At 38.5% G+C, this 21,387-nt stretch overlaps 1 protein-coding gene across 1 annotated transcript in view; it reads right to left on the reverse strand.

Moving 5' to 3' along the window:
- cdh13 (cadherin 13, H-cadherin (heart)) overlaps positions 1 to 21,387 on the reverse strand; it is a 344,376-nt gene that overhangs the window by 170,829 nt on the left and 152,160 nt on the right. The window contains exon 7 of the mRNA XM_044193744.1: positions 6,870 to 7,014. Within this exon, the coding sequence (XP_044049679.1) occupies positions 6,870 to 7,014 (145 nt within the window). The remainder of the gene's footprint in view (positions 1 to 6,869; positions 7,015 to 21,387) is intronic.

Genomic DNA, 21,387 nt, shown 5'->3' on the forward strand with positions numbered 1-21,387 from the left:
TACTGAAATGTATCTTATATGACAGTACCTGGGATTTTTCATGTTTTAGCTTATTTACTACAAATTATTCCCGCTTACCATTTTGCAATCCATGCCACAAATCTTATTTTTCCTGGGGCACCCGGTAGCTCACCTGGTAGAGCGTGTACCACGTATCCTCTGCCTTTCCTGTCTCTCTCTACTGTTCTATCAAATAAAGTGGAAAAATATAAAATAAAATGAACAGTGGCCAGCTGTTTAAGGAAATAGCTGAGCCTTTTAATTTTTTTTTTTACTTTATACTGTATTTGTGACCAGTTTTCAAAAGATTTAATTCTTCAGTGAAAACAATTTGGCTTGGGACTGAGTGCTACAGACAAGGTGTGGAAAGTATTGAGGGACTAATGCAGTTTTGGTTTTGGTCAATTCATGGGGTTTGTTGGCAATAAGAAACATATATAATAACACCAGACTTCAATTAAAAATGAAATTAAAACAAGCCATGTCAGTTAGGATGTTTTCTTGTTCATGACAGCAGTTGAAGGGAGTAAGTAAAGCACTGTCAACAAAACACTGATACACTGAAACATGGTCACAAAGACTCTTGTCCAAACTTGGCGTGAAAAAGTTATGATGCCATCAAAATAAGACAATCCCTAGTGAAGTGGGGCAAAAGCAAGTACGTCAATATCAGTATTTATAAAAAAGTTAGTAGACACAGCAAAGATGGAGAGAATAACGAAACAGCAAATATGGGGGAGTAGGGGGGGAAAGGGGCGTAGGATAGCATGTGCACAAAGCCCAAGGGAATGCAGGGCATGAAGGGAAAAGAGAATGAGAGAGATAAAGAGGGATAGAAGAAGTGGAGGACTAAACAGAGAGGAAGGAGAGGGCTTGCCAGGAGACTCAGGCTTTGGCTGCCTTTGTTATCAGTTTGCACAGAAATGTCAGAGCACTGTGACATTCTCCCCTACAGCTTCCCTTGCTGCCCAGCCACTACTGTGTAACACACACACACACACACACACACACACACACACACACACACACACACACACACTACACTGCTACACATCACATACACATACACACAAACACATACACAAACTGTGGAAGACCACATGTGCACATATTCACTGAAAAAAGCACATAAACACATGCAACAAACACAACATATGCACATACAGTAGAATTTCATTCATACCATACCCACACGCATGCTTTTCTGGGCTGTATAGAGCTTTTTTTAGAAGATAGTATTGGATAAAACAAAAAATAAAAAATACTTTCTATAAAAATAAAAATACTTTCTAAAAACTTGTATTACCATAATGTGAATAGTGAAAAACACAGTAAGTTTGACAAAGTAAAAAGTTCAACTCTTTGATTAGTTAAATTTGTTAAAAAATGCTCAAGTCAAAAACCCATACACACAGAAATAAAAGTATCCAATGATAAATTTTGTTGTGGTAAAAGGCAAGACAAGTTCAAAGATGAACAATTGATTTTGCTGACCTCTCAATACAGTTTGGCCTCTTTGAGATGAGGATATCCAGAGACTACAACATTAGCTGCAAGTAAATCTTTTTTCCACACAGAGATTTATAAGACATGATTATTTAGATTTTTTTTCCTGGGAGGGTGGTGGAAGAGGAGCGCTCGCTTTTCTGGTGTGCAGCCCTTACGAGCAGTCTCACTCCTTTGGGTCTGTCTTTAACAGGTTTGCATTCCAGGGATTTATTATTATGCACTCAATTCCTTTTTGAAACAAAGCCAATTTAAGAAATGTGCCTACATTTTTTGAAACATTGCTTCTTGAAGATATGTTTCATAAGGTGCATATAGGGGTAGAAAACAAGGTCACCCTCATCTAATATATCTTTATGGATAGCTCTGTTTAGCTATCCGGCCCATTACTATTTTGTTTCACTCTCACTGCTCTCAAATTGTCATTTTTGTCCACAGAAGGCAGCTGTTTTCAGTGAAAAACCTCTAAAAACCCACTATACACTACCTGCTGCTCAGCGCCAAACAGCACATAAACCCAGTTAGCAACTAGCTGGTGAACATAGTGGAGCATTTAGCAGCTAAAGAGGCAGATATTTCCCTCAGGAATCAGTGGAGAGCAAAACAGAGCTAAAAGGAGAATGAATATTAGATTTATATTCACCAGGTGGCCAGAAACACAACTCCAAATGAATGATAATGTTGCTCTGTATCTGCTGAATGTGTAAATAGCCAATTGCTAACAAGTTAGCCATATATATTAAAGACACAACTTGGCATGATGCAATAGGTTGACTTTGTTATCAGTTTTTGTCTTTAGGAGGCCTCTTGCTACCACTCTCATTTAATTACCGCATCAAATATGATAAATCACTTTTGATTTTTTTTCTCTGTAAACATGACTTCATTATCGCTAGCTGGAAAAGCCAGAGAGAAATATTGTTACATGTTGCCAGAAGTACTAAGAAAGGTTTTCTGATGTCACGACTGACTACAACAACCATGAACATTGTTGTCAACCTATGGGGAACTGACAGGTTGTTAAATATAAATGGAATGATTGATTTAGACAGATCTTTGAGGCTGAACTGACATGTTAGCTAAGTAGACTATTTAGTGCACAGATCTGCAGGCATATGCAAGAAATACAGTCTTCAGAGCTGTATCCTTCATCTTATCGCTGAGTTCAATTAGATCCGGCATCATGGCAACTAAAGTCCCAAGGAGCTGTCAGATCACACCATACTGAAAATAAAATCAAACTTCAGTTTATTTTGTTTTGCTCACTTTGGTTTATAATCACAGGCTAAAATCCACTCAGGAAATAGCAGTTTACAGGAGGCTCAGGGTTAATAAAAAGCACTTACTTAGTGTCTTTGAGATACATAAATAATAAAAATAAAGAACACAGTATCAAATATTTTCATATTAAACCATATTCAATTCTATCATGTCAAGCAAGAATGTCTCTGGCGAGGGTGATATCAGATCTAACCCAGTAATGTAAAATGAGTTTTTTAAAAATGTATTGGTGCTGAACTTGCAGAAGTAAGAGTTAACTTTCCTACTAAACAGAGTCAGGGCTAAAAAGTACTATGATGATTCAGGTGTTTTGTAAAGTCCCTCACTCGGGCCAAACCAATAAGAGATTTTCCTGCTGGGGATTTGTCATTTGCTCCCAGTGGGCTTATTTTCTCACTGATACTGCTAAACATACAGACACTATGTAAGCATGTAAGGTTGTATGTACAGTATGATTGTGAGTGTGCAGGCAAGCCAAAATGTAAACAATTACAGTAAAAGCATTAAGACATTCTCTACATTAAGTCAGGAATCCACATCATCAAAACCATACATGTAAGCATGGAACAAACAGACTATTACAGCTTTTTTGTTCTGTGACAGTTGGATTCCATGATTTCAGCCCTGTTACTGCATGATCAAAACATCAAAATGCACTTTTAGTCTGAGCGCATTATTCTAACAACATTCAACTGTGCAAGTTTGTCAGCCTATTATCTTGTTCTGTATAGGCAGTAATGACATGCTGTTGCTTACCTAATATATACCATTGCATAAGCAATGTTTGTATTAGCAATTCATAACACAAGTTCAGCATGAAGTTGATAACTGCTCAACTGCTCAAAATGTCTCTATGGGAAGCTGTCTGTGTGTGAGAGTGTGTCTTTCCTCTGCCTGCCTGTTGACTGATGCCTCTTATCTGTAAAGCTCTGTTGGTGATTAAGATTTTTGTCTGTTGGCTTTTTGTGCTAATGATGTGAGAACAAACATAGTGAGAACCGTCATAGAATCTGCAGTGCATGGGTTTTTATTTTGCCCTTTTGCTTTACTGTCTGTGCTTTCTACTTCTAACCATCAAATGTATTTCTCCAAACAAGCTGTATGCTGCAACATGTTTGCCCTTAAGACACTTGACAGGAAGACCTGAGGGTGTGGTTTTTTTGTGAATCAGTGGAACACAGTTCAAGGTGAACAGCAGGAGGGAAGTTGCTTCACACAGGGTGAAGCAACTGATTTTTGCTAATTTCGTCATCAGCGCCATGTGGTGCAACTATGACAGTTGGAAACAGAGTGGGACTCAGAAGAAAACATTTCAGTATGTGGTAGGAACTGGCAATAATAATAGCAAATCAAATCACCTATTCCTTTCTTCTAAAAGCAGTACAGTCTGTCTTAAATGTCCAGAGCAGGTCTACAACAAAGCCTCACATAAAAGAAACCAATTTCAATGTGTTTTGGTGAGAAATGTAAATCCAGATCCACTGGCCAGCATAGGAAACCATTCAACAATAAGAGCCAAACAGAGCCTGGAAGTGAACAGTGACAATTTGTCCAGGATGTGACCGCCTCCACATTTCTCACCCAAGCTTCATGTCATATATAAACATTGCATAGTAGATTCACACCACAGCTGTGAGTGGATAGAATAAAAAAAACAATATTTTTGAATCTTAATTTTCCCTGCTTTAAAGACTGCATAGAAAAAGACACAGACATCCACACATAATCAGCTTGTATAACGGTGGCAGTAGGTTAGCAAAGTAGAACTTTCCTGAAATAGAAACACGGTACATTCAAACAGCATTTATTTATATTTCAGCCCAGTGAGGGCACAACTGTCACCTTAAATAAAAGAACAGTGATAGCACTGACAACAGCTCAGAGAACCAAAAAATCAGGTACTGTGACAAATTGACAAAGGTATCTAAGAGAATGTTAAGATTTACAGTAGAAGCCAGAGGTGAAGAGTCTTCTCAAAGACTCTGCCAGCCTTGCCTCAAAATGATTCATTTTGAAACACTTGACTGTGAGATGGGGAGGAAAGGTAGTGCGGAGGCTCCTACTATAGTCCATAAATTAACAATCCTATATTACATATTGATCATCAGAATCAGATAACTGTCAGAAAATTCTTCACAATCGATAAAATAAATGGTATTTTGCTTTCCAATTTCTGGAAGGAAGTGTGACTATAAATTGTGTCATATACAGTAAGCCAAAGATATCAGAATATCAGAATAAAATGTAGTTGTACTTATTACTGAAGGTAAGCGTATGTTCAATCAGGAAGACTGACTATATTCTTATGTATTTATTATTTACTCTCTGTCTGTTCCCGCTTCCAACTCTATCAGCTGACTGAGGGGGTTCACTCAGTTAAACTAATCAGACCTTGGTGAGCCAATCATCTCGTTGCTGTCAAAGTTTAAAACAGTTCCTTTCTCTGCTTCTGTCAGCTGTCATTCCAGTGTCAGATCGATGCAGCCCTCCTCCACCCCATTCCCCTCTGGTTTTCATCACAACCAGTCTTCCCAGTTGGTCCTTCCTGTGAGCTCATCAGAAGTCCTGCTCTACATCTCATCCATCCAGATCTTCAGCCATTGCACCCCTTGTCCACCACCACCACCACCAGTGTCTAGACTCCATTGGGGGGATATTCCTGTACAGCTCATAGCATCACTACCCCCTCAAAATATGATGTCACAATGGGGTCTAATCTACAAAGACTCATTTTTCAAATTTTATTATTCTTTTAATTAAGTCTCTCCTGAATGAAATGCGTACACTTATTTCATTAATGCATAAGACATTTGACTAAAGCATCTATTTGTTGACCAATAAATGCAGAATAATTTCTTAACATTAGTATTAAGATAGGGTGTAAAAAAGCGGCAGAAACAAGTATGTCGTGGCAAGCCATTTCCAAAATAAAAGTTTGTTTCACAGGAAGATGTCTACATGTCTGTAGAATATGATAAAATGCAGTTCCAGACAAACAACATCAGATTATACTGCTGTCATCTTTTTTTTTTGTAATTTATTCCACCAACTGTCAGTGGTACACTATTTCAGTTCAGGCATTGGTGCAGCAGAGAGAGGAAAGGTAAAAGTAGGGTGTAATAGATGTTATATGAGGGTATTTACAGCCACTGTGAGTATAGCATCTTTCAAGTTATTCTGATGTCATAAGATTTTGTGTGTAGAAAAATTAGACAATCTCAGTAAAATAAATGGTTGCATTGCTTTCAGCCCCTTCATGGCAGCGCTCCTACAAAGGATAAATGGGGGGACGGAGGGCAGGTACTGTAGTCTATCACACTGCCACAGTGTCTTTTCTGATACCACTGGGGAAATGCCAGAGTCAGAAATTTTCAGTTTTCAAATTTCACAAAGTTAATTTGACTTATACAGACCTAACATTACTATAACTATAAAAGATAAATTAAGAAATATTGTGGAAGAAAATTGTTAGATATTTCTTAAGACAACATGCTGTTATCAGATTGACGCGATAAAATATTTGATAACACTGATTTATACAATATGCATACAAAATGTTTGCATTATGCTTGTGTTAAAGGTTTACTTAAATGTGATTTAAATCTAATATTCATTACATACAGACTTACAATAAGATGAGTCCTCATGGGAAGTTGTTTGGCAGCCCTAAAATTGACATTAAAAGATGGGCACCAATGAGACTGGTGTCTGAAAAAATAAAACTGTGGCCCCCGAGACAGAATGTAGACCAGGTCATCTGCTCAAGTGCCTCTGAAAGTCAAGGTGCTGAGGTGATAATGTAAAACTGCATGCAGTAGTTCAGTGCTCTCATGAAAGATGTTTGTCTTAAAGTAATTTTATTATTAAGGCATGTGCAATGTGCTTTTGACTCCATCACCACCACACGTACAAACCATCCAGCTCAGGACACAAATGTAGATATCATTAACACAACCACACCTAGCCTAAGATCAGAGGACATCTCCAGTGTAGCAGTTGTAGTGTGTGTGATATTGCTGTCAAACTAAATCCAATAAGTTCCAGTTCTCTCCAGAGTCATTCAATATAACAATGTCACCTACCTGTAGGGGATCCCTCGAGCACCTCTCCTGTGTAACGTGTCTCTTTGAAGATGGGCCGGTTGTCATTTTGGTCGATGACAGTGATCACTAGTACGGCCGGTCCCTCGACAACGTTTCCAGCGAAGTCTGTGGTTGAAACTTCCAGCTGTGTGGATGAAAAGATAACAGAGTTATTTTCCACAATGAAGATTGTGTTTTAGGGGTAACTCTTTTTTACAGTAATCTAAAACTGTAGGTGACTGGTTTTGTGCTGTTCTGCATCCAGCTACAAAAACATCTCTTCCAAAGAAAAGACAGCCACAGTCAAAAATTGACTGTATCATCCCTACAATTATCACTACAATTTACTGTATGTCCCTCTACAAATGGCAATGATGCTTAATAGCTGAAGTTTCAATATTTGTCTGAAGACATACAGTTGCAATTAGTCTAACTTTGTTGCCAGTGGTGGGCAATTTCCCTGGATTACAATAATGAAATGATTTGTCCCTGGATGGCTATCAAGTATCTGAGCATTTAGTTAATAATACCTTAACCTTTGCACCAGTTTGGGTAGTTTAAACACTGGCTATAAAATCACTCAACCCCAAACATCCCTGCAGCAGAAATTAATGAGCTTTTCACTACATTTGTTTTTTGTTTTTTTCATGACTGTTTTTTACTTCCCCTTAAATGTGACCAAATCATATCAGTGCATATGTATGACTCTCCAGATTCCTTTACAGGCGTTTACATATGTACAGATAAAACCTTTCAGTCGAGCCTGCTAAGATTAATCATCTACTCCTCTCCTCCTCCGCTCTACCTTGTCTGCCACTCCACAGACGGATCCTCCCTCAGCCCACATCACATATTTATGCATTCAGCCTCTCCCTGGTTCACCTAGGGGACCATGCCACATTAACAGAATACAGTTAAAATATGCACAATATCAAGTCAGCAAACAAGCAGCTTTTAATCCGGAGTGGGACAACCCTGTCCTGTTTAGTCAGCCTACCTCTTAATCTGCTGTATTTAAATTTTCTGTTTGCAGTAAGAGCCTTTGTGTTGGGTTTTACCATGGACCATGGAGGGTAAATATGTATGCTAAAATCTGCAAATAACTGTTATTGTTATAGTGCCAAAATAATTAATAACAGATGAAGAGAAACTCAATAAGCAACAGGTTCAATTATTTTTTTCTGCAACCTTTTAGATAGCAAATTTAGGTGACAGGTGTAACTCACAACTCTCATTTCTCTAACACAGTTTAAATGAACTCTGTCACATGACACAATACCTTATTGTGTCATATAATGGGAAATGTTACTGTGGGGGAAGTGATGCGCTGATTAATGGATTTATTTAATTTCAAAGGACATGTGTTTTTAGTGAGTGAAAGCCTTTTTCAGGTCAAAGCAATTGTTGTGCTATACCAGTGGTGCTTTGAGTTAAATGCTAATGTCAGCATGCTAACATGCTTACCATGACAATGGTAACATGCTGATGTTTAGCAGGTACAATATATAATAATAATAAATTAATAATTAATATTTAAATATATTTATTTATTTATAATATTTATAAATAAATAACTAATCATGTACACCATCTTAGTTTAGGATGTTTGTATTCTATAATTTTCTAATTTGCGCTAAACACAAAGTACAGCTGAGCCTGATGGGAATGTCATTAGTTTTCAGGTACAATATATACTCATAAACCAACGTATTGGACGACTTAAAATTTTGACCTTGTGGCACTAGAAGAAAAGTTAAGGCATCACCAAAGTGATTACAATACATGAGGGCAACATGAATGTCTGAACAAAATGTCATGGCAATCCATTTAATAGTTGTTGGGACATTTCACTGAAAACCACAAATATCAACTGCATGGTGACACTAAAGGAAAAGTTAGGGGATCACCAAAGTCATGAGGGGACCATGAATGTCTGTACAAAAGTTTATGGTAAATGGACTGCTTTATATATAGCACTTTTCTAGTCTACCGACCACTCAAAGCACTTTACGACACATGCCAACATTCACTCATTCACAAACACATTCACACACTGACGGCAGAGGCTGCCGTGCAAGGTGCCAACCTGCTCATCAGGAGCAGTTTAGGGTTCAGTGTCTTGCTCAAGGACGCTTCTTGAGGAGCCAGGGATTGAATGAGGAATCTTCTGGTAACTAGACGACCACTCTACCCCCAGAGCCATGCCGCTCCTAGTTGTTGAGATATTTCAGTCTGGACCAAGTGGTGGACCAACCAACAGACTGACATTACCATCCGCTAGCATGGCTAAAAATGTAAATAGATACTTAAAGTCAATATGTAGATGACGTACACAGGGATAAAAGATGCTCTCTGTATCAACTGACTCTTATTAGCCACATTGTTGTTGAGTTGTTATGAAGTAACTCCTGTATTTTGTTGATACAAGGAAGCAGAGAAGCAGGTTCAACACAACTTCTGACACACACATCTGTTTTCATAAATACAAGTAGAATTCCAAATTGAACACATTATTCAACTCACAAGAAAATAGGAAAGCTTTTCTTTTCAGGTGCTACATGTAGCACTACTTAATAAAAGCACTACTGTCAAATTAATTGGGATGGCTTTTATGGTAATGACCATAAAAATTAAACCATCATTGAGACAACTGGTTGGCTTTATCTGTTTTACTAAGAAATGTTTTCTCAACAGTGGTTTGGTTTACTGTAATTATAAAAAATTAATGTCTCAGAAAGAATGTGGTATTGATTTTAAAGCGCTTTATCTAGCACATTTGGTCACAATGAATCAATAGAGGCTACAGGCTGGGAAAATGAACATACCTACAGTATGCATACGAAACTGCACTTCAGAGTGCTAGTGACTGGACACATAATAGCCTGTATGTTGCCAGTACTGATTGCCACAAGATTGGGAGCACTTTTGATTTATGCTACTAGAAATCCTATCTGCAGATGAGGTTATGCACTCTATGAAGTCAGCAATCTGTGTCCTATAAAAATACCATATGTAATGACATTACCTACATTTCAATCTTAATCTGTGGCTAAAAAGATCACTTTACTTCCTTTATTAGCACTGGAGCAGGGCTGCAGAGATTCATCGGAGAAAGAGAGAGTGAGCGAGAGAGGTTCCTCCTTTATCTGTAGCATCACATTACCAGCCTTTCCTCTTCCTATCAGTAATGCATGACATTACGCAACCTTTCGATCATACGGGTCATCCCACTCCTCTCTCTCTATCAGTATCTCTATCTTCCTCTTCCTTTGTCCTCCTATCTGTCGGTCACCATGGAGCCTGGAGCATATAGTGTAATGGCAGTAATGGCACACATGCAGCTGAACTAAGTGTTTAAGGTGTTAGGAGCCTAATGGTTTCATATATCATCTCATCCTCCTCTCTCTCTCTCTCTGCCTTGAAATATACTATCAGAGGCTTTTCACGAGAGGTACCATTTCCCTCTCTGTCTCCATCCTGCAGAATTTGCTGACTCTCAACTAATGGTGTTCTTAACCGAACATGTTTTTTCATCCAATCCACTGATCAGCTCACACACACATGCTCACACACGCTAAGATACATATTATATGACTGAAACTAGCGTACAAGGATCTGCTAAGCAAAATAATTACTGTCCTATGCCAAGAAGCATATGTACGCATGGCTTCACTCACTCACACAGACATACGCATTAATACATGCACACAGTCAAGCTTTTCTTCGCAGCATGTCTGAGCTGTAATGAGAACATTAGCTGGGAGGTGCCTTGCATCAGATCCTTTGAATTTGGGACCGCACCAACAACACAACAATAACCTGTTTGGCAGACGGAGGGAATACATAATCAAATGCATATTGTCTCACAGCAAAGAAAATGGTGTGATCTTTTAAACAAAGCCAGCCATGAAGAGCTTTGATTTGCATGACTTTCTTTGAGCTATACAGTATACCATGGAAATGTCTTTGCCCTGATTCCATACTACAGATATATTACATGTTCTAACCGGGTTTTGAGTATGAAGTGCATTCACAATGAAAAAGTGTACATAATGTAATATGCTCAAAGATATATGCAGTATTGGCTTGAGTTTTGAGTGTAGTCTTAATGGAAGCTATTGTACTATAATGCAATGCACAAGGGAAAGGCAGAAGCAACCTGCAGCTAGAAAAACTAAATTGCACATGGTGGTGAGATAGCTTCAGGAAATTCTCAGAAATAATTCCTATTCCTATTTTAATTAATGATATCCTTAATGCTCCTTAACACAGAGTCTCACGGATAATTTAACATTGCTATATAGTAGGTTTAGGTCAAGAACAAAGTTCTTTCAACTTTGCACCATAGTTGCCAAATTCATCTAAAATTGACACAGAATTTGAAAGTGAATTGATTGAAGCTTCAGGTTGTAATATTTGTTTTTCAATCTTTAGCTACTGCTCATCATTATTGCTGCATGTAATAGTATTGTATGCTCTTTTATTACGCGGCTTTGTAGAATACTTGATTCTGATTGGTCAATTATGGGCCGTTGCTATGGACACAGTTCTGATCATAGACTCTGGAGTCCAATCATATCAATCTGCAGAAAGAAGTTCTGTGGCAAAAAAAAAGGTTTTAAAATAATTTTTAAATTAAATAAATCAATATTGGTGTTAAATTATTGATTTCTTTAGTAAGTGTCTGTGTATCAAGCAGGATAGGGTGATTCTATCCTGCATTACCCTGTCTGGGTTAATTTCGCAATAATGACCGACTCGCTGTACATTATCCCTTACTGGTTGTGAGTTTCTTATCTAAATGCAACTTATAATTACCTTCTTATTTTTGTACCATTGACTTTTAACCAATGAACCTGATATTTTCTAACACAGTTGCTCATCTTATGTATTGATGATTCAACCAGGAGAGTTTTGTGCTCATCCAAGCCATGGAGGTGTTTTCAACTGTTATTCACCTAACATTGTCTTTTTAGAAAATGAATGTGACTTTTACTAACGGAACCAAAGGTGCTCGAAATAATTTCTCCCATTTCACTCTGTTGGTACTAGTTTCAAAGTTTGATTGATGTCTCTAGTACACACAAAAGTACACACATTTTTTGATTACTAACCAAAAAAATAGTACACTATGAACGTATATATAGCATAGCGTATGTGATGTGGAATTGGGACAGAGCTCTTTTTTTCTTCTTTCTCTGCTTCCTTCCTGCATTACTTTTCATTGACTAACCATTTATTTAAAAAACGATTGTGATTCTACTGATTCTACTAGTCTCTCAGCGTTTTGATGTAACTGAGCCAAAAACAAAGAGAAGCAAGACTGAAATTTTGCCTGAAGTATATGCAAATGGTGATAAATGGCTCTCATAGATATTTCTTATACCTTGTCTCAAAACCATAATCTTTTACAAAGAACATTTTTCTTCCTCTGCAGGCTTTGTGTGAAAGAGTGAGTCTGATTAAACAGTTCATCAAATAGAATTTGGTAAAAGCAGCGTACCTTTTCTCTCTCTATGGCTCTGTTTCTACTGTCAGTGCTAGGTCTCCTCTAATAGCTCTTTTTGTACTTGTGTATAAAAAATCCTTACTGATCCTCAATGGTTGGATGCTGTTGCAAATCCTCACCTATGCACCCTTCCTCTCCTCTTAGAGATCTTGGCATAATGAAAGACTCCAGAGAAGTGCATATGATTTTGTCTGTGCATGACAGACTTAAAAAGAGTGAAAGAGAATGCATGTTTTTCATTACTGATCTCAGTTCAGGCACTGTCTATCAGCATGTGGGAATATGTGGATTAAGGTCTTTTGAGACCCAATAAGCCTCCAGCATATAGCATGTATAAGTTATACTGCACACACTGCACAGACCACAATCATCAGTCACTTCTACCTTTGGGGAACTGCCAACTCCTACGAATCTAACAGTCAAAGTTAGCTAATGGAGAAGTCCTAATTGAACATGAGAAAATATATAAAATGTATATTTCTTACTTGTTTGGATGTACACTATGCTTTAAATGTAACAAATTCAAAATCAAGTAATTCACACTTTCTGCATCAGTTTGCAAAGACAATTATCCATTACATTCCTAAAAGCACCCAATCATGATGACACAGTGTGTATGTAGATTAGTGGGGGAAGTTTAAATCAGACCCGAGGCATTGCATTCCTCACACGGCTCATCACTTGCCTGTTAGCAAAATGAGGAGGCTATTTTGTCTCTATCATGGATCATAGCGAAATATTTTCTCAAGTTGAAAATTAGCATCTATGTGCGCAAGAAGGGGCAGTGATTTCATTTGGAGGGAAAATTGCTTATTAAAGGCAGGGAAAATTGGAGAAGATGGGCCCTGCCCGTGCCAGATCAGTGGCAGTCAGTCACTAGATGATAAACTCTGTGACCATTACCTCTGTGTTTATTGGTTGACCTGGCCCCACCTTAGTGGTGTAGATCTGAGACTTCAAGCCATCTTGTCTATAAACATTACAGGTCTTAGTAAACGCATCTCTCTCCTACAGTTTCTCTTTCCTCTCACTTTCCTTTTTTCCCTGAGACTGTGTCGGAGAAGCTTGAGCAGGGCTATTTTCTCCGAAAGCTGAGATCGTTATCACACTGAGACCTTGATGCTTTTCCATGGTGGCAAAGGTCACAGCTTGTTTAAGGCCAACTTTATATCTAAATAAAGGCCACACTTATTCGTTATTCAAGTGTTGCTCATATAATCATTTATCATGAATACACCATGGTTAATTTATCTCAAATGAATGCTACATTATGAATATCTTTTATTGGTGTTGCTACAAAAGGATTTCCTCAACAATGAAAGACTTCTAATTGACAAGTACCATTTACTTGTATAGTGTCAAACCTCATATATATTAGCTCCTTTATTTAAATACTGACACACCCTTGGTGAAAGAGGACTGTGGCTCGATCCTCTTCAGCATGGAAAGGATTCAGAGCTATCATTATTCAACACATGGACAACAAAAATCAGTGCTACATTAAAACACTCTTCTCAAAGACTCACATGCAAATATAGATAAGGATGTGCAACTGTAACTGAAGTGTTCAAGGATGAATAAGAGTAATGACACTTTATTCTGCAATCATTTGGCTTGTTTCAATTTAAATGTACAGTAGAACCAAACAATGTCTTCCTATCTTTTTCTGTCCTTGCCTCTCCTCTGTCTCCAAGGATACCTCCTAGCTTTGAGCCTTGAAAGGCCTTTGTGCCCAGAGGAGAAGCTAGGTTGATTACAGGGGAGGGATATACTGTAGGCAGAGGTGTGAGCTGAAGCCCCAGTCAATTGGGCACTTGGCTTATTGTGGCAGAAGTAGAGGAAAAGGTAGCTGAGCTAGGGCGGCTTTATCACAACCTTAAACACAGACAAGAATGGGAAGAGTGAAAAGGGAAGTGGTGAAAAGGGGGCGAGTCATGCATATGGAAGCATCTCTGTTGCCTTCCAATGCCATCAACTCATTTCACATTCACTCAGCATTCAGCTCCTCCTGAGCCATTCAAGCAGTCCTCCCTTTGCTGGGATGGTGAATTCAAAGGGGCTTTGCCTGCCGTTTTCTTAAGATCCCATGGAAACTGGTCTGCAGTAGCTCCAAGGTGAATAGTACCCAGCACCTCCCAAACACTCCTGTGGCTCAGCCTTTATCAGCAGGCTGCTCTCCACCCCGTAAAACCCCGGTCCTGCCCTAACACTGTTCAGACAGTCCCCAGGAGGGAGAGCTTTCCCTCCCTCAAACTCTCCTTAATGCTCTCCCTTGGACACAGTAAGTGGGGCATAATCTGATCACTGTGAAACTTGCTGAACTGCTTTACTGTGCAGCTCCAGCAAAGTGAGTTTGATTGGTCAGATCAGTTTGGAATATCTAGAAACAGAGGAACAGGAGGGTGGAACAGAGGCATCAAAGATGTGTATCTTCACAGTAAATCTAGACAGCCTAATGATGGTGGGTAAAATGGAAAAAAAGGAAGTTTCTTACTACAAAATCTTTTCATTGTGTTTAAGTAATAAGACAAACAGCTTAATTGCACAGTTATTGTATTATGTTGCACCCACAGCCTGCATATTTGTGAAGAAAAGCCTTTCAGTCTTCTTCAATTTTCCTGCACCTTCTTCTATAGTACAGCAAGGTGTGATAACAACAGAGGGATGTTTTTTCCCTCACTTTCCCAAAATATTTTAACTTTTTCCTCTATTCCTTTCAAAGCGTAGAGCTCAAGGCATCAGCTTGAAACACCCACTAGGACATGAGGATGTTAATCCACTGGTCGTGTACACATCTGCTGCTTCTACCTTGAAAAACTTGAATAATTCTATGTCAATTAAATTAAGCCATGGAAGCAGACTGTCAAAAAGGAAGCACATCTGCTAAGTGTGTTTCATGCTCTCACCATAGCTCTCTGAGAGACATGGAAAGACCAACCGGGATTGGGTGAGAGTTTTCTGCTGAAGAGCATATTTTTCTGCAGAGTGAAGCCACAACTTTATCCCATCAATCCTGAATAACAACATTAGGGCTTTGCCGAAACATTTTTAGCCATGCTAGTGGCGTCTCTTTAAGTAAGGCAATGTTGGTCTGTCAGTCAATTGGTCCTCCACATTAGTCCAGACTGAAATACAGTGGTATGAAAAAGTGTTTGCCCCCTTCCTGATTTCTTTTTTTTTGTTTTGTTTTGCATATTGTCACACATAAATGTTTCAGATCATCCAACAAATGCAAATATGTCAAAGATGACACAAGGAAACACAAAATGCAGTTTTTAAATGAAGGTTGCTATTATTAAGGGAAAACAAAATCCAAACCTAAATGGCCCTGTGTGAAAAAGTGATTGCCCCCTAAACCTAATAACTGGTTGGGCCACCCTTAGCAGCAACAACTGCAATCAAGTGTTTGCAATAACTTGCAACAAGTCTTTTACAGTGCTGTGGAGGAATTTTGGCCCACTCATCTTTGCAGAATTGTTTTAATTCAGCTACATTGGACGGTTTTCGAACATGAACTGCCTTTTTAAGGTCATGCCACAGCATCTCAATAGGATTCAGGTCAGGACTTTGACTAGGCCACTCCAAAGTCTTCATTTTGATCTTCTTCAGCCATTCAGAGACGCCACAACAACATCCAAAGAACTGCAGGCCTCACTTGCCTCAGTTAAGGTCAGTGTTCATGACTCCATCATAACAAAGAGACTGGGCAAAAATGGCCAAATCATCAAATCAAGTTTATTTATGAAGCACATTTAAAAACAACCAGAGTTGACCAAAGTTCTGTACAATAAAATAAGATGACATGGTAACCATTGTAACAATACTATCCCATACACAAATAAATAAGTAAAGGAACAGATGGAAAATTGAAAACAGAGAGGAGTAAAAGTGAAGCATAAAACCTTAAGAACAGTCAAAGTCCTGAGAAAACATGTGGGTCTTAAGTTTAGCCTTACAAGTGTTTACAGAGGGGGAACACTTTATTGAAAATGGTAAACTGTTCCGAAGCTATGAGGCGGCTACTGCAAATGCACGATCACCCTTACCCCTCGATCAAGGGACAGCCAGGAGCAGCTGATGTGAGGATCTGAGAGATCGGGGGATGGACAAGGAGCAGAGGAGCTCAGAGATGTACTGGGGCACCAGGCCGTGTGAAGCTTTAAAAACAAATAATAGAACCTTAAACTCTAATGATACTTGACTGGTAGCCAATGTTGGGACGCCAGTACAGGTGTGATGATGTCGCTCTTCCTGGTACCAGTTAGTAGTCTAGCAGCCACATTCTGCACCAGCTGCAAGCGAGACAAATAAAGAGCAATGCAATAATTCAGCTGAGAGGAAATTAAGGCATTAGTGACAATCTTCAGGTCGTTAAGAGAGAGGATCGGTTTGAGTTTGGCAATATTTCTTAGCTGGGAAAAGCAACCTTTCACAACCATGTTAATTTGCTTGTGAAATAGTATAGCTGAATCGAAGCTGACACCAAGATGTATGGCATGGGCATGAAGGTTAGGCACCAAGGGCCCTAGGTGATTAGCTATACCCCTGATGGAGTTGTAGGGACCAAATAAGACCACTTCAGTCATACTATAATTTTTTGTGTTTTTTGCCATCCAATATTTGACATCCTGGAGGCAGTGAAGGAGGGAGCTAACTATGTTGTTATTTTCACCTGGTTCTAATGGGAGGTCTGTGTAACAATGGTAGGAGATATTGTATTTATAGATCAAACCTAAAGGGAGTATGTATAAGGCTAATAATATGGGCCCTAAAATGGAGCCTTGATGTACTCCACAGGTGATGGGAGCAGACGAGGAGAAGAGGTTTCCAGTTTTGACAGAAAAAGATCTGTCTGTTAGGTCGGTGGCGAACCACTGGATGGCGCTACCCCGGACTCGTTGTTCAGGAGAAAAGAATGGTCAGCTGTATCGAAGGCGGAGCGAAGGTCCTGTAGAATTAGTATTAGTATCCATGCTGTGACGTGACCTGAAGGCTGACTGAAATTTCTCCATAATATTGTCAGTTTCTAAAAAAGACAGCAGCTGAAAACAGACAGTTTTTTCCATGACATTAGATAAAAATGGCAACTTCGAAACAGGCCAGAAATGATTTTGAACAGTTGCATCCAGTGTTAATTTCATTAACAAAAACTATGACGAAAAACTTTAATCAACAACCTTTTTTCCATGACTAAGACAAAACTTTTCGCCAAATAAAACGTTTTGAGTTGTCATCGACTAAAACTAGACTAAAACTATGAAGGATAAAAATGACTAAAATGTGACTAAAACTAATAAGCATTTTCGTCTAAAGACTAAGACAAAATATATAAAATAGCTGCCAAAATTAACACTGGTTGCATCAACATTAGGCCTTTTAATAATGGGATGTACTACTGCATATTTAAAGGAAGAGGGAACAGAGCCATTTGCTAGTCTACTGTTTAGGATGAGTGAAATTGTTGGACCTGCAGTGTCGAACACTTCCTCCAACAGGCATGTAGGAACAATGTCCAAGGGACAAGCAGCCGGCTTAGTGTGTGAGACTGTGTCTTTAATATGAGCAAGAGACACAGGCTCAAACTTACTTAGTAGTGGCGATTCTAGAGTCTGAAGGGGCCCTAGGCAAAAAATTCCCAGGGGGCCCCACCAACCAGCGTTTATCACCATTATGTTATAAATAATATGACACTAACGAAAAATGTGCGAAATCCAACAAATGTTTTAATCCAAATGTTCACATTTTTTTAAACATTATTAATATAAAGAACATTAAAAACCTTGTAATTTTCTAAATATAAGAGAACAATAAATAACCTCAGGAACTGATATAACAAAAAAAACAGGGCATATATTGTCATAAAGAATCTTTAGAGGGCATGGCATATGTTATCAATTATAGTGGAATACTGAACTTACAGTTTTCATTATCGGCATTTGGAAAGGGCACTTTATCCTTCTCCTTTGCTGCTGTCAGAAACTTCAATGATCCTGAAGAGAGATCAGAAAGTGATATAGTAGCCTATATGATACTTATTATAGTAGCATGTTAATGAAGACAATTAAAAATTTCACACTATAGAATTAGAATTCCTCAATTTCAACTTTTAAATGTTCTCCTTGGACATAGTTTTCATTATTCATAGCTTTCATAGCATTCATAGCTTATCTCGGACACTGCTTTCATCAGTTAAGTTACAGAAAAAGCTACTGTCTAACAGTTAGCTGTTTTTTCCCCTCCAAATCACTCCATTGTCCCATACGAAAGGTCTGTCAAAGGAATGTCAGAGATAATGTTAATTTCAGAAACATTTCCCAGGGTTGAATGGTTGTGTGAAGTTTCAATACTGTAGCTTATTCACTGTCTTTTAGCTTGCTTAGTCGAGTGCTGCATTCAACTCGGACCCGCACTGGAGTCTCCAGCTTCGCTAGCTAGGTTAACTAATAAAAGACATAATAGAATTAACACTGGTAGTCTAATGCTACCTGAAGTTATTCAAGTGTCTTCCCCATAGTTAAGGCTAACTAGACTAAATAACAGCATTCAGACAGTTATTTACTGTTATACAACTTAATTCATCATTACCTGCTCCACTTACCAAAGTCTTGCTTTCTTTTTTCCTCATCTTATTTTTTCACTTCCAGATGGATAACTCTTCATTTTTCTGCATTGACTTTCAAATCAAACTTCATGTATCATCCATTGTTTGTTGGGGGGGGGGGGGGGTTGCGGACACTGTGGTTTCCACATTTTGAGATATTACTGTGGAGTAAAGTTTGTCAGCCCTCGGGGGCCCCCTACTGGCCTGGGGCCCCTGGCAGTTGCCTGCCTTGCCAGTTCACAAGCTGGCTCTGTACTAAGGACAGTTGAGCAAGGAGGAAGGATGGAAGGGTTGTAGGGAGGAGGTGATATAGCAGATCGGATATTATCAATCTTACTTGTGAAAAACCTTAGAAATTCATCACACGTGACTGTGGTTGGCACAGGGTAGGCAGTAGCAGCAGGGTTAAGGACTGTATTGATCATGTCAAATAGTACTTTGGGAGAGTGGGGATTTCTGGAAATAATATCAGCAAAGTAGTTTGCCCTTCCTGCTTTGACAGATTGTTGATAATTAACAAGACAACTTCTCATCATGTTAAATGAAACTTTAACATGATGAGTTGTTGAGTCTTTTTTTCATTTTCATTGTTGAGCCAGGGTTGAGTTTTAGTTTTAGGTTTCCTTATTTTGAGTGTGGCAACAAGTCCAAGATGTCTACACAAGTTGAGTTAAACCGGATGATTAACTCTTTTGTGCTCAGGCAGGAGGAGCAGGCCTTAATGTTGCAGGATAGGAAAGAGGCTATTCAGAGAATTTGCTAGCTGTAGAAGGGTTTATTGTGCGGGAGTAAGAAGCAGGTAATTGAGGTTTGGGAACAGTATAAAACATGGTGGAAAACCTGACGCACATATATTCTGAGATCCCCATCTCTTCCACAGCCAGAGAGGAAATGGTCAGACCAAACGTAAAAACTAAATCTAAAGTGTGGCCATGGTTATGGGTCGAACTGGAAACAAGCTGCACAAAGTGCAGGTCAATATTTTAATTTGTCCAGAGCTTTGGCTTCTGACTAAAAAGCTGCAAAACTAATGAAATTCCCATCAGCCTCAGCTGTACTTTGCACATTTTGGAGGTTGCAGTTTGTGGTGCTGTTGAATTGTGTTTCTATTATTTTGTCCACTCCATTTATATCAATGAGGGTAGGCTATATAACAGAAACACCTTTATGTATAATGCAATACAATTCAACAGCACCACAAACTACATCCTCCAAAATGATCATATAATTGAATGAACAACTCTCTGAACAGAAAAACTGAACATTATAATCTTCATAAAGGTAGGATTTATTGCAGTACTGGTGTATTAGACTGCATTAATTTTAAGTGGAGCTAATAAACTTCAACAAGTGTATAATCATGACCTAGGCAAGACATTATTTCTGTATAAGGACAACAGGAATACACGTTTATATACAGTATTTATAGTTTATAATTTACACACAGTGAGGTAAAAAGAGAAGGCATGCAGATTACAGTCACACGCTAAAACATGGCTATAATCTAAAATACTTGATCCAATGATCCAAATGCAAACAAAATGGTATCACTAGCACCAAAGACATATGACACATGATATATGACCCTACTATCACTCTCAAATAGTTTGACATGTCTTGTAATAAGACTAAAGCTAGGCAACAGCAAAATCTAAGTTAGGGGTGTAATGGTAAATGTGTTTGTCTCAAATTGTTTGGTAGAGGATGTTCACCTCAGTAAGTAATTTGTTTTGATTTGGTACACCCCAGGACCCAAATTATTATCATTTTAGTCTATTACGGTCTAATATCATTGCAATAAGATCCCCAGTACTCTGACTGGTTGCTGAGACATCATAGGCCCATCCTACACTCAAAACTTTACATTAATGGAGATTTTTATTGAAAATTAAATCTCAGCATAGCTCTCTGTGTAATCCACGTTTGAGCAACCATCTTTAAATGGAAAGCCTTGGTGGTCTAATTTATAGTTCTAAACCCAGTGTTAATTATTTTATAGTCGTTATCAGCATGAACATCTCAGAAACGGTAAATTATTTAAAAAAAAATGGTAATGTGCTCTTCAGCAAACAGAACTGCTCTTGGAATATTGGATTGTGTTATGTGTGGATTTCTTTTTCTGTCTCTCATCCCAGAGTCACTGATCTCAAATGTTCCTCATTATATCAAAAGAAAAAGAAGCCCTTGGAATGTCAAAGAAGATATAAATAGATGGTCTTTGGAGGGAGAGAGATTGAACAAAAGATGGAAGTGAAAAAGAGTGGGGGGAGTTTAAAGTATAGAGAAGATAGAAAATGATAGAAAAGATCTCTCATTCAGCTGGCCGTCTGGCAAGATAAAAAATAATCCTGCTTTGGAAAGGCGTTGAAAGAGTCACAAAGGCTCTCCCTGGTGTATCATGATACAAA

This window comes from Siniperca chuatsi, linkage group LG4, assembly GCF_020085105.1.
Source record: "Siniperca chuatsi isolate FFG_IHB_CAS linkage group LG4, ASM2008510v1, whole genome shotgun sequence".
In the NCBI taxonomy this organism is placed as follows: domain Eukaryota; kingdom Metazoa; phylum Chordata; class Actinopteri; order Centrarchiformes; family Sinipercidae; genus Siniperca; species Siniperca chuatsi.